General features: G+C 47.2%; 2 protein-coding genes across 2 annotated transcripts in view; one reads left to right on the top strand and one right to left on the bottom strand.

The window, feature by feature from the left end:
- CYBRD1 (cytochrome b reductase 1) overlaps positions 1-7,821 on the bottom strand; it is a 35,921-nt gene extending 28,100 nt beyond the window's left edge. The window contains exon 1 of the mRNA XM_001143044.6: positions 7,298-7,821. Coding sequence (XP_001143044.3) covers positions 7,298-7,490 — 193 coding nt within the window. The 5' untranslated portion in view covers positions 7,491-7,821. The remainder of the gene's footprint in view (positions 1-7,297) is intronic.
- A 4,474-nt stretch (positions 7,822-12,295) lies between these two features.
- LOC459733 (small ribosomal subunit protein uS19-like) lies at positions 12,296-12,804 on the top strand. Its single transcript, XM_054679117.1, has one exon. The coding sequence runs from the start codon at positions 12,317-12,319 to the stop codon at positions 12,752-12,754; it is 438 nt and encodes a 145-aa protein (XP_054535092.1). The 5' UTR covers positions 12,296-12,316; the 3' UTR covers positions 12,755-12,804.
- The last annotated feature ends 301 nt before the right edge of the window (positions 12,805-13,105 follow it).

The raw sequence follows: 13,105 nt of genomic DNA, 5'->3' as shown, positions 1-13,105 counted from the left end.
TCTTTGTCTCAAATCTCCTTCTCCTTTCTCTTATAAGGGCACCAATCATAGGATTTAGAGCCCACTCTAAATCCAGGGTGATCTCATCTTGAGATCCATAGTTAACATCTGCAAAGATTCTATTTCCAAATTAGGTCACATTCATGGATACCTGGGATTAGGATTTAGACATACCTTTTTGGGGGGCACTATTCAACCCACTACCTACCCCTTGCAGGGATCATAGAACTAGGCATACAGAGTACTACAAAAGACAATGGTTCCTATGGGGCAAGGGGACTTTAAGCTCTGATCTCACCAGTGCAGATCTCATCCCCTGGTGCCCGAGCTGTTACCTGAGGAAAGGATAGCTTACTGAGGGCTATGATGACTGCTGCTGCAAGGATGCCCACTGCCACTGCCCAGCCACTGTCCTGCCAGCAAGCTCTGACTTCTGTCCTACATCCTTCTGAGTAGACTGGTGTCCAGTATGGTCTTAATAGCCTCTCATGTCTTTTTTTTTTTTTTTTTTGAGACAGAGTTTCACTCTTGTTGCCCAGGCTGGAGTGCAATGGCATGATCTCAGCTCACCGCAACCTCTGTCTCCTGGGTTCAAGCAATTCTCCTGCCTCAGCCTCCTGGGTAGCTGGGATTACAGGTATGTGCCACCCTGCCTGGCTAATTTTGTATTTTTAGTAGAGATGGGGTTTCTCCATGTTGGTCAGGCTGGTCTCGAACTCCCGACCTCAGGTGATCCACCTGCCTTGGCCTCCCAAAGTGCTGGGATTACAGGTGTGAGCCACCGCCCCTGGCAGTAGTTTCTCGTGTCTGAATGTTTAGTTGAATCCAGAAAGACACTCTCTGGTGGGTGCTGTATACTAAATCTACTTCACCTATTTACTTTGTACACCAATCCTTGTTGGTGTGACCCTCTGGTTTAAAGAATTGGCCAAACTTCCATCAATTTAGTAAATATTCATTGAATGTTTATTATGTGTTAGGTAATGCTATGGATACAGCATTGAAGAAAACAGACAAAATCCCTTCCTTCTGGGAGCTTATATTCTAGTAGAAGACAGACAATAAATTAATAGTCAGTGATCAGAATTTAGATAATACTGTATTTTGAATTCAGAGTCTATAAGATTTTCTAGTGAAATGGCTGAGAAGTATGGAAGAGAAGAATCACAGATGACTGCATAATTTCGTCCTGAACGGCTACAAGGATAAAGTTGCCATTTACTGAGATGGTGGAACCTATGGGAGGAGTTGGTTTTGCAGGCACGAGGAAGATCAAGAGCTGAGATTTGGACATGCCTATCTGATATTCAAGTAGAGAGTTTGAGTAGGCAAATAGATATTTGGGTTTGGAGTTCAGGGAAGAGTCTGGGCTGAATATACAAATTTGAGAGGGTTCAGTGTATAGATAATACTTAAAGCCAAGAAGAGACTGGATAAGATTGACCACCAAAGAAGTGAGTGTAGAAAAAAAGAAGTGGTCAGAAGACTGAGGCTTGAGCACTCTAACCTGAAGTCATCAGGAAGATGAGGAAGAACCAGCAAAGGAGACTGAGGATGGGGCAGCCAGGAAAGAGAGAAGAGCCACGAGAATCAGGTGTCCTGGTAGCCACCCAACTTACCAGGTGAAGAAAGAGAAGCCAAGTAAAGAAAGTGTCCCGGCCAGACGCGGTGGCCCACACTTCTAATCCCAGCACTTTGGGAGGCTGAGGCAGGTGGATCACCTGAGGTCGGGAGTTCAAGACCAGCCTGACCAACGTGGAGAAACCCCATCTCTACTAAAAATACAAAATTAGCTGGGCATCATGGTGCATACCTGTAATCCCAGCTACTCTGGAGGCTGAGGCAGGAGAATCGCTTGAACCCAGGAGGCAGAGTTTGCGGTGAGCTCAAATCACACCATTGCACTCCAGCCTGGGCAACAAGAGCAAAACTCCATCTCAAAAAAAAAAAAAAAAAAAAAAAAGAAAGAAAAATAAAGTGCCCCAAGGAGGAGTGAGTGGTTGATTATGTCAAATGCTGCCTTCCACTCAAACACTATTAGGACTGAGAATTGACCAATGGAATTAGCGACATGGTAGCCATTAGCTACCATATTAAGCATAATTTTGGTGGAGCAGGAGATGAAAACCTAATTGGAATGGGCTCGAGAAAGAACAAGAAGAAAGGAACTAGAAACTGCAGGTATGGACAAAAATTTCAAAAAGTTCATAGTAAGGCAAGCAGAGAATTGAGGCAGTAGCTGAGGGATATACAGGGTCAAGAGTGATTTTGTTTTGTTTTGCTTTGTTTTGTTTTCGAAGATGACAGAAATTATAACATGTTGGAAATAAGCCAGTTGGGGGAGAAACTTAACGATGCAGAAAAAGGAGGGAGAACTGGGATGAAGGGAAGAGGAGGTACAGATTGTACTTAAGCAGCAACATTCTCATCAGCTAGAGGCCTCAGAATAAAGATGCGTTTCCAGTGCAATATGATGTCCATTCTTCCTGGAGGTTGACTAAGCCAGTGCTTTTAAACTGGCTGAACAGGAGAATCACTAGGGAAAAGCGAGGGTGTGTTTACTTTAGACACTATTGTTATCGTCACAAGTAAGTGGCTGTAAACTGCATTTTGTTACTAACAATTCAATGATGGTACAGAAATAATCACTCATTCATTCAACAACCACTTACTCGTCTACCATGTGCCAGTTCTCAGTGTTATTCTAGGTACTGGGGATATAGCACTGAGCACCACAGTCATATCTAAAACATTTTTATTGGTTGCATTATTTTAAAATCTATGTGTATTTATTTACAACAAAAAATATGTTGGGGATATTTTTTGTGGTTTTGGTCACAAAATTTCTTTAAATCATCTCTTTACGCTTTGTAAAAACCCTTGTATCGCTAATATTGATAGGTTTTATTATCAATGGTGTCCCTGAAGCTTCTTTTAGAGTAGGTATTTGGGACACTTTCTCCATTATCTTACTTGCTGGATTTTACCCCAAGAGCCTTTTCAAGTCTATTTAAGTAATCTTGGAATTTGGTCACTTTTAGATAAATTAGGATATCCCAACTGTTTTTTAAGAACTGCTCTTAATTTCTGTTAGTCTTTTAAATGTTACTTAAAGGTAGTTATATTCTCTCACGAAATCAACTTGAGATCATTAGACTATTTAATTTCTCTCCCTTCAGTTTATACAATAAAAGGAGTTCTACACAGGAAAGGAAGGAGTATAGAATTGCCAAGACTTCTTTTCGCTAAATGTAGACACCCGAATTTTCTACCTTTCACTAAAGAACACATTCCACCTTGCTGAACCTTTTAAAAGGTCAACAGCCACTTTGACAGCATTTATTTGTTTCAGTCTTTTCTGTGGCCTTCTTTTCAAGGTTCGCTTCTCTGATTTCCTAGTAGTATACTTATTTCATGGGAAACATTTCTTTCAGAGAAGCACAAAGCCTCTTCTAAACCCTTCCTCATTCATGTTAGAGTCTGTTAGCTAGATTTCCCACTAGTTTAAAATTTTATTTTAGTTTTAGATTTCCCATGATCTGTTATACTTTAATTTAGAATATATACACATTCCAAAATATACTTGGAGTATGGGAGGTGGGGAGAGAGAGGGGGAAAGGAGGGGAGAGAGAGGGGGAAAGGAAGGGAGAGGGACACAGAGGAGAAAATGGGACAAGGAGAGAGAGGGTGAGCGAGAAAGGGAAAGGGGAATAAAGAAGGAGAGGGAGATTTGTTTTGTAACTTCTATGTTAGCTTTGCTTCTTTGGAGTTTATCCCTCTTTTTTTTTTCGAGACAGAATCTCACTCTGTTGCCCAGGCTAGAGTGCAGTGGCACAATCTTGGCTCACGGCAACCTCCACCTCCCAGGTTCAAGCAATTCTCCTGTCTCAGACTCCTGAGTACCTGGGATTACAGGTGCCTGCCACCACGCCCAGCTAATTTTCGTATTTTTAGTAGAGACAGTGTTTCACCATGTTGGCCAGGCTGGTCTCGAACTCCTGACCTCAGGGGATCCACTCGCCTCAGCCTCCCAAAGTGCTGGGATTACAGGCGTAAGCCACCGTGCCCGGCCAGAGCCTACTTCTTTTTTTTTTTTTTTTTTTTAGACGGGAGTTTCGCTCTTGTTGCCCAGGCTGAAGTGCAATGGCAAGATCTCGACTCACCGCAACCTCCGTTTCCCGAGTTCAAGCAATTCTCCTGCCTCAGCCTCCCAAGTAGCTGGACCGTGCCGGCCCAGAGCTTACTTCTTAAAGGTGTTTCAAAGGACTCATACTTGTTCTTAGTTTCAAATATTGTTTACTATTTGTATATTGCATTTCTAAAGCATTTTATACTTAGAGTAATAACTGTACTTTAGCCTTCTCTTCTTCATCTCCAAATATTTGTGTATTACAGAAGAGAAGAACTCCAATACATCGTGTTCTTTGTTAGAGATTTGAAATCTCATAGCCTAAAATTTTCCTCCTTGCAGCAATCACACACGGTAAAAAAAGTCTGTTATAACATGGCGAGTCTGTAACGTGTGGGTCCCTGGCAGCCTATAAAGTTTATTTATTACTCCCCCTCCTTCCACTGGAGCCTTCCTAATACTTAGGGTGAGGAATGTGGGTGGGTGGGCCAAGATATGGAAGAACTGGGGAGAACTATACATGTGCCTACATGTATGAAAACATTTATGCTCATGTCAATTAAATGCATTATGATTAAAGTGATTTGCACATCCAGGATCCAAACAGGAAACAGGATGAGTAATGACGGGACAAACTCTGGACCATTGATACAAATACAGTAATTGAACCTAAAGAAAACAAGATCGGCTGGGTACTGTGGCTCACGTCTGTAATCTCAGCAGTCTGGGGGGCCGAGGTAGACGGATCACTTGAGGTCAGGAATTCGAGGCCAGCCTGGCCAACATGGTGAAACCCCGTCTCTACTAAAAATATAAAAATTAGCTGGGCGTGGTGGTAGGCATCTGTAATCCCAGCTACTGGGGAGGCTGGGGCAGGAGAATTGCTTGAACCTGGGAGGTGGAGGTTGCAGTGAGCCAAGATTGCGCCACTGCACTCCAGCCTGGGCGACAGAGCAAGACTACGTCTTGAAAGAAAGAAAAAAAGAAACAAGATTTTCGTAAGAGCAGCAGATGAAAATTGCCAAAATTTACACATTTTTGTCCAAGAGTTAAGTATGAACAGATTAAGAGAAGTACAAAGTTTAGAGAAATTAAAAAACCTTTTAGAAAACCGTATATTGGACTCTAACATGAATGAAGAGTTTCAAAACATATTTTAGATGAAGGTTTTCGCTGTCTAAAAAGATTTGGCAGAAAATAAGCATATTGCCATAAAAGCAGAGAATCCAACTTTGACGATAAGGTCACTGAAAAGACTTAAAACAACTTTCATGGGTAAGTTACATAACTTCTCTGCCTCAGTTTACTCTTACATACATGTGATGTGACATAAGGCACTTAGTGGACACACAGCATGCAATCACTATTAGCCATTCTGATGTCTTCTCCTCTGTGGCAAGTCAGGCAACAAGTAATAACACTTGTGTTTCCCTTACCCTCAATTATGAGAAGATATTCCAAGACCTCCAGAAAGCTTTTTGGTATTAGAAGCTGCTCTGAAGAGTTGGGTAGAAGAGGAGACTGGCTCTACTCTTTGAGCAAACAAGGTGTAGACAGCTCTGGGCCAAACTTAAGGGCTCCACCACGAAGGAAAGAGTGCTTCTGACAGTTACTTTGGAACTTGAGTATGTTTTTCTCTTATAAGCATAGTGGCAAAATAACTGAGAGTTACGCAACGAAATGCCTTAGGTGCCCAGTGGTGCTCACACCCTGATGCCGATCTCACACCAGGGAAGCCTTTGAATGCTGAGGGTTAGTAACACCTTCCACTACATTCCAGAGTGGGAGAATGCTGGCCACACTTGCGAAAGCTGCAGTACAAGTTTAAAACAACCAACAAAAACAAAAGCCAAAATCACTTTTCTTTAGGAATGAGGTCAGCACTCTTTTGCACACTCGTTTGTGGGGAGTTAAATATTTGGTGAAGAAAAGGCAGCCTGCCCGCAGGCAAAGCTAGAGATTTCGGCCAGTGGGCATATCTTTCCAAACCCTTGCTACTCCTCTCGATTATTTTCTGCGACATAACAGCACTCCACCCCTTGCTGCCTTTCTCTAACTACTTTCTCAAGGCCGTGCCTTTGGGGAAGTGGTTACAAATAAATGGTGTTTGCGCCAAAAGCTAGAGGTTCCTCCAGCTACACGGCAAACCGAAGGAAGCAGTCAGGACATTGTGAGAGGCACTACACAATGACAACAAACATTGCCAGCGACTGCTGAGCCCCTCCCCCGCGCCAGCCTCAGCCCAGAGAATGCAGGCCCGGGGCTGGCTCGCCGCGGGCCAAACACGGACGCAGCTTGCGCCGGGGGCACCCCGAGCAGAGGCATCCCTCGGTGCCAGGCAGCCGCGGGCCCTCTCCGGGCATCTCCCACCCGGAGTGCTGGGCCAGTGCCCAATAGGAAGCCCCGCGGGGGAACTTTCGCCACTCTTCTGCCACATAAACAAGTCGGGCTCAAGACCGTCCAATGACTGGGCAGGGCGGCGAAACACACTTGGAAGTCCTGGCAGCTTCCCGGACTCGACTGAGTTTAACACTCTAGGAGGAGAGGAACCCAGGGCGGATGCTTCACTCGCCCCCCTTGGCCAGCCCCTTTACCCAGGGCCGAGGATGTTACAAATACGGGCAAATTCTCGCTCCGGCAATCTTTTCCCCGCTGCCTTCCCCTCCTCATCTGCAGCCTGGAAGCAAGTTCAGCAAAAGGCTGAGGCGAAAGTGTTTCCGCGCCCCCGATTGCGCAGGCTCGGTCCACAGGGGCGACTTTCCGGGGCGCGTGGGCTGCAGCGGCCCGACTGCGCGGCGCTCCGGCATCGCGCCCGGGCTCAAGTTTCTGGGTCTTGGAGGCCCCTCCAGTGCGTCCTAGCCAGTCGCCGCAAAGAGTTAACCAAGTGGGGCCGGCCCCGCTCCGCCGCCCCCAGCAGCGCGTCTCCACCGCGCACCCCCGGCCCTGCGCTCGCTGCGATCCTCCTGAACCGCAGCTCTGTCCCGCCCCAGAGCCAGCCAGCCTCCCTCCCGCCCAGCCGACTTGGCTTCCCGCGCGCTCCTCACCGCACTCCTCCGGGCCCCGCGATCCTCCAGCACTTCCTCAGCTGGAAGGGGCTTCACGGAGGACCCTCTGCCCCCGCCGTCCTCCCCGCTTTCCTCCCCGCACCCCCCCAGGAGGTGCCAGTACCGATGCCCTGGATGAAGACGAAGCCGGTGACCATGAGCACTGGGTGCCAGTTAAACTCTAGTGCGCTCCCATCCCAGCCAAGCCCCTCTCGGTAGTGGAGGACCCAGACGAGGGCGAAGATCACCGACAGGAAGCCGACGAGCAGTGCCGACCCCAGCAGCGCCAGGAAGCGCCAGTAGCCCTCCATGGCCATCAGCACCCCATACTCCGCACCGCGGGGGCCACAAGAACTTGGAGAGGCGGCGGCAGCCCTCTGGGTAGTGGCCGGGCGGCGGGACCGGGGCGTCGACTTCTTGGGGCTGTTTCCGCCTGCGGGGAGGGACTTTCTGGGCTGCTGGCCCGGAATGTGGGGCCTCTTGGGGGTGGGGAGCTGGCCCCAACTCAGAAATGGGCCCCACCCCCGGGATCACGCGGCCGCCGAGGGCGCTCACTGCCTGGTGGCCTCACCCTCTCCCTCGTCCAGCATCCAAGCTCGCAGAGGGCTTCAGTAACAGACCTAGTTAGTTGCTCAAAGAGAAAATTCCGAGGATTTTATACTCACCACTTGCTTTTAACACTTCCCGTGTCTCGTCCTTATTTGTGGGGAGGTTGAGTAGGGCAGTGGTGCGCCCTCTTGGTTAAGAGAAGAGAGGGATCCGTTGGGTAGGGTTATGTGTGTGCTTTTAACTACTAACGAAGCCTCCTTAGCCACAGTGCTGGAGAATTGGCTGTCTCTGACATCAAAGGGTGTTAAGGAGGAACCTGTAAGGTGGTGTAAACTAAAAATAAAATCCTAAGCCCCTCACTGACTGAATGGACCTCCTTGGCCAAGCAGACCCCAGAAAAACCTTAAAGCTGAGTTTCTAGCTACAGCCGGAAGGGAAGGCTACCCCCTCCATTTTGGAATTTAGACTCAACAGCTGACTAGCATTAATGTTTAAAATAGAAATCATAAGGCGGACAGAACAGACTCTTTGTAGCAATAAGACATCAAATTATAAAAAGGACCTAAGTCACACACTCCTACACTTAAGAAATAAACTATGGTCTAACTGCCACAAAGGTTTTCTTTTTCTCTAGAGGCTAAACAAGCACTGGCTTGAGATAAGCAATATTAAAACAATTACAACTTAATCAGTTCACAGATGCTGACCAGCTGAACCCCTGTTGCACCAGCCAGAACTACAGCTTTCACTGGACTGATTTCAGGAACTTTTTCATGATAAGAAGACCGACCATGGACCGGTTCTGGCCAATGTGCAGGGATTGTGCACTTGTATGCATTCACGTCCTGAAAAGACCTTTTGAAGTATAGGTTTGAAGTAATACATTTAAATGTATTTGAAGTAATACAATTAAATGTTAAGTCTCCACCTCAAAGAGAACATGTTACATGCATGTTTGTTCAATATGCATGTGTAAGGACCACCTCCATTAATATTCATAGCTCCTCCTGTAACCTGTTACGTATGTATGTTTGGCCAAACTGTTCAGCATAAAGCTCCTACCCCAACCCCTCTGCCTTCCAAGTGCCTGTCTCTGGTCTTAGGCCAGAGGCTGTGTTTATCAGCCTATGGAATGGCCTCCTTGCAGGCTATAACCTTTTATAAGAAATAAAGTCTCCTCTTTTTTCAAATTTATAATTTTTTTGTTTTAAGTTAACAGTAAAGGCCGGGCGCAGTGCCTCACACCTGTAATCTTAGCACTTTGGGAGGCTAAGGCGGGCAGATCACTTGAGTCCAGGAGTTTGAGAACAGCCTGGGCAACAAGGTGAAACCCTGTCTCTACTAAAAATACAAATGCATGCACCTGTAGCCCCAGCTACTTGGGGGACTGAGGAAGGAGGATCACTTGAGCCCAGAAGGTCGAGGCTGCAGTGAGCTGAGGTTGCACCACTGCACTTCAGCTTGGGTGACAAAGTGAGACTCTGTCTCAAAAAAAAACAAAAAACAAAAAACAAAAAAAAACCAGTAAACCGGGTCCCCATGAGGTGTCTCACAGCTGTAATCCCAGGGCTTTGGGAGGTGGAGGCAAGAGAATCACTTGAGCTCAGGAGAGCTATGATCGCACCACTGCACTGCAGCCTGGTGACAGCTAGACTCTGTCTGGAAACAAAACAAAAACAGCATGGGCAGCGGTGGGCTTGGCCTTATCCTGCAATGAAACTACTTGCAGTTTGCTCTTGAGAGAGGGAAGAGAGGAACCTCCTGGACCTGGACTTGCCGTTTAGTGTGACAAATGGATTTTCAAAGTGCCCGCCCACCCAAACCGATTTGAACCGAAGCCCCTCCTTGATGAAGTGAAGCTCGCTCCCTGCCCTCTTTCCAACATTATCCTCACCCTTCTCCACTGGACAAAAACAATGTCAGCATTATCTAATGCTATTATAAGAAAAAGGGTTCTGACTGCCAGGGCTTCCAGAATGCATTTGGGAACATTCACTTCTAGCCCTCTTCTGTAGCTCATCTCCAAGGACTACTTTGCTGTATTGTCTTGTTGCCGTCTTGAAAGACCTTAGAATGTGCAGGAAGTATACGGGGATGATTTTCAAAGCAGGCTAAGGAAATAGGAGTGGCAAGCCATGGTAGTAGGGCAGGATTAAGGGCTCAGAGTAAAAGGCTGTAGACCTCACCTGTGTCATTATTTTTCCCTTGGTGGGGAGAGTAAGCAAATGGAAGAGAAGGATACCTTTCCCCAGCACAAGGCTTTCTTTGATCTGGTCCAGCCTAGCACCCCCTGCCAGTCTCTTACCACAACCTGACTGGCCCTGATGTCCTTGGCTGTAAACTGCTCTGGCAGCTTCTGACCACTTCCTACCCACGCCACTGCCTCTAAATTTCCCTGACCCCCATCTCCACTGAGAAACCTTCCCTGAGTCTGCCCCTGCCCAGACTTTTATATCCCACTGACCTCCCCATCCAGTGCCTCCTTGTGTCACCTGTCAGGATGTAATATAATGATCTGCTTCTCTGGCTGTCTCCACTCTCAGACTGCCCTATTGAAGGCATTGATTCTCTAATTAATCATTTTATTCCTCCTTGGGATGTGGTAGTTACTTAATAAACATGTGTTGGGAGGCTAATGAGACTGAGTGTGTTAATCAGGGTCCTGGCAGAAAACAAACAGCATATTGGAATTGAGTAATTTCATAATGAACAAGACTGTTTATGAAGTTGTGGGCAGTGTAGGAAACCTCAGGGTTAGGCAGTGCCCCAGGTCTGAAGGGCAGAGAATTACTGGAATCCAGAGAGAAAATTGTGCGGAGGGGGAAGTCCGATAGAGGCCTTGAGTACAGGGATGCAGCCAGCCTGCAGAGACCCCATAGGGAGAAAGATGGAAGCAGATAAATATTCCAGCCTTACTCTTCTCCCCTCTGATCTTCTGCCTAGGGTGTCCCAGGGGCTAACCAGAACCTAATCAGAAGCCACAGGGCAGTCCATGTACCCATCCCAGGTCAACTTAGGGCACAGAGCAGAAGAGAGAAGAGTGAGAGCGGATCCCTAGGAATAAAAGGAAACTATCCCTGAATCTTCCGGTTTTATTTTTTCAGACCTTTTTTTGGTTCCTGAGTGCTGCAAACATTGCCTGTTTCATCTTACACTGATTCTTTTCCTTTGCGAACTTTAGCTTGTAATTCTATAATGACATCATTGTATCCCTATCCCTCTCCCTAAAAGTGTCTAGTCTTTGTCCTCAATTAATGTTTTCACCCCATTGACCTAACACCTTCACTCCACTCTTGAGTTAATTTTGCTTCATAGCAGCAGCAGATGAGAATCTCTGGGATTCCAGACCCCATTTAACAAAACATTTCGGGAGGATGAAAACATGGCCAAATGGTACCAATGGTGTTGAATCATCTTGAAGTTATATGTAAAACTGAGAGAATTTCAACTTTTAAATTATCTTTTAAGAACCTAACTTTGATATTAAATAAAACTGTCACTGAGAAGGGGAAATTTTTCAATAAACATTGTTGTGGCTTACTGTTAACCTTTTAATTAATTAATTAATTATTTTTCTTTTTGAGACAGGGTCCCACTCTGTCACCCAGATTGGAGTGCAGTGGCATGATCTTGGCTCACTGCAACCTCCACCTCATGGACTCACCCTCCTGCCTCAGCCTCCCAAAGTAGCTGGGACCACAGGCGTGTGTCACCATGCCTGGCTAATTTTTGTATGTTTGGTAGAAAGGGGGTTTCATCATGTTGCTCAGGCTGGTCTCGAACTCCTGAGCTCAGGAGATCCACCTGCCTTGGCGGCCCAAAGTGCTGGCATTATAGGCATGAGCCACCACCCCTGCCTGTGAACTTTTTTAAAACAGAGTTGTTAAATGATAGAAGTTTCCCTCTGGAGATTGTAAGCAGTTTGTCACCAAAGTACCTAATCAGACTCAATAACCTGTCAGCAATGCTGTTGGGTGATTCCTGATGTAGCAGGTGGGGGAGAGCATTGAAGAAGATGGCCTTCCTAAAAACCTAGAAGCTGGCCGGGCGCAGTGGCTCACGCCTGTAATCCCAGCACTTTGGGAGGCCAAGGCGGGCAGATCACAAGGTCAGGAGATCGAGACCATCCTGGCTAACACGGTGAAACCCTGTCTCTACTAAAAATACAAAAAATTGGCCAGGCGTGGTGGCAGGCACCTGTAGTCCCAGCTACTCGGGAGGCTGAGGCAGGAGAATGGGGTGAACCAGGGAGGCGGAGCTTGCAGTAAGACGAGATCACGCCACTGCACTCCAGCCTGGGCGACAGAGCGAGACTCTGTCTCAAAAAAAACCAAACCAAAACAAAACAAAAAAAACACCTAGATGCTAGAAACATGCTCATGCAGAATTTTTTGTCCCTCACACAGATGTAGAATGTAGAGTAAGGAGACATGTTGTGAGGGTTGTGGAAAGAAAATCCAAATCCTACCCATCAGGAGATGAGGCACTGGGAGCCCTAGATGCCATCTGTCTTTTGAACTTCCACAAAATAATGTTGCATTTCTTCTGGTGCATACAGAAGTCCAGTATGCTGCTCTTCTGAGGATCCGGCAAGATGGCAGAAGTAGAGCAGAAGAAGAAGCGGACCTTCCGCAAGTTCACCTACCGCGGCGTGGACCTGGACCAGCTGCTGGACATGTCCTACGAGCAGCTGATGCAGCTGTACAGTGCGCGCCAGCGGCGGCGGCTGAACCGGGGCCTGCAGCGGAAGCAGCACTCCCTGCTGAAGCGCCTGCGCAAGGCCAAGAAGGAGGCGCCGCCCATGGAGAAGCCGGAAGTGGTGAAGACGCACCTGCGGGACATGATCATCCTACCCGAGATGGTGGGCAGCATGGTGGGCGTCTACAACGGCAAGACCTTCAACCAGGTGGAGATCAAGCCCGAGATGATCGGCCACTACCTGGGCGAGTTCTCCATCACCTACAAGCCCGTAAAGCACGGCCGGCCCGGCATCGGGGCCACCCACTCCTCCCGCTTCGTCCCTCTCAAGTAATGGCTCAGCTAATAAAGGCGCACATGACTCCAAAAAAAAAAAAAAAAGAAGTCCAGTATGCTAACAGAAAGTCGTAATAAGCTGCACACAGTGGTTTGCTTTGTGGGATAAGCCGAACATTTTTCACTTCTGATTGTTGACTGTGTGTTGGTTCCTCTCTGTTTTCCCCTCCACTCTCCACCCTTTGCCTTGGCTTGTGCTCTGGGAGGCTGACGCCTACAACTGTGTCATCTGACCCTCCTTGTCCTCTGGCTTCCAATTGGGTTTGGCTGATGGCTGGTGCTGACTGGGGATTAGAAGGCAGGAAGCCAGGTCAGCCTATTTATCCCACTGTGACTCCTTGTTGGGACA

Source organism: Pan troglodytes, chromosome 13 (genome assembly GCF_028858775.2).
Source record: "Pan troglodytes isolate AG18354 chromosome 13, NHGRI_mPanTro3-v2.0_pri, whole genome shotgun sequence".
Lineage (NCBI taxonomy): Eukaryota > Metazoa > Chordata > Mammalia > Primates > Hominidae > Pan > Pan troglodytes.
Note: the sequence above shows the minus strand (reverse complement) of the source record. Positions and strands in the feature narration are given on the sequence as shown.

Excerpts from the sequence above, each read along its gene's own strand:
- LOC459733 (XM_054679117.1), top strand. The coding sequence starts at position 12,317 with ATGGCAGAAGTAGAGCAGAAGAAGAAGCGGACCTTCCGCAAGTTCACC.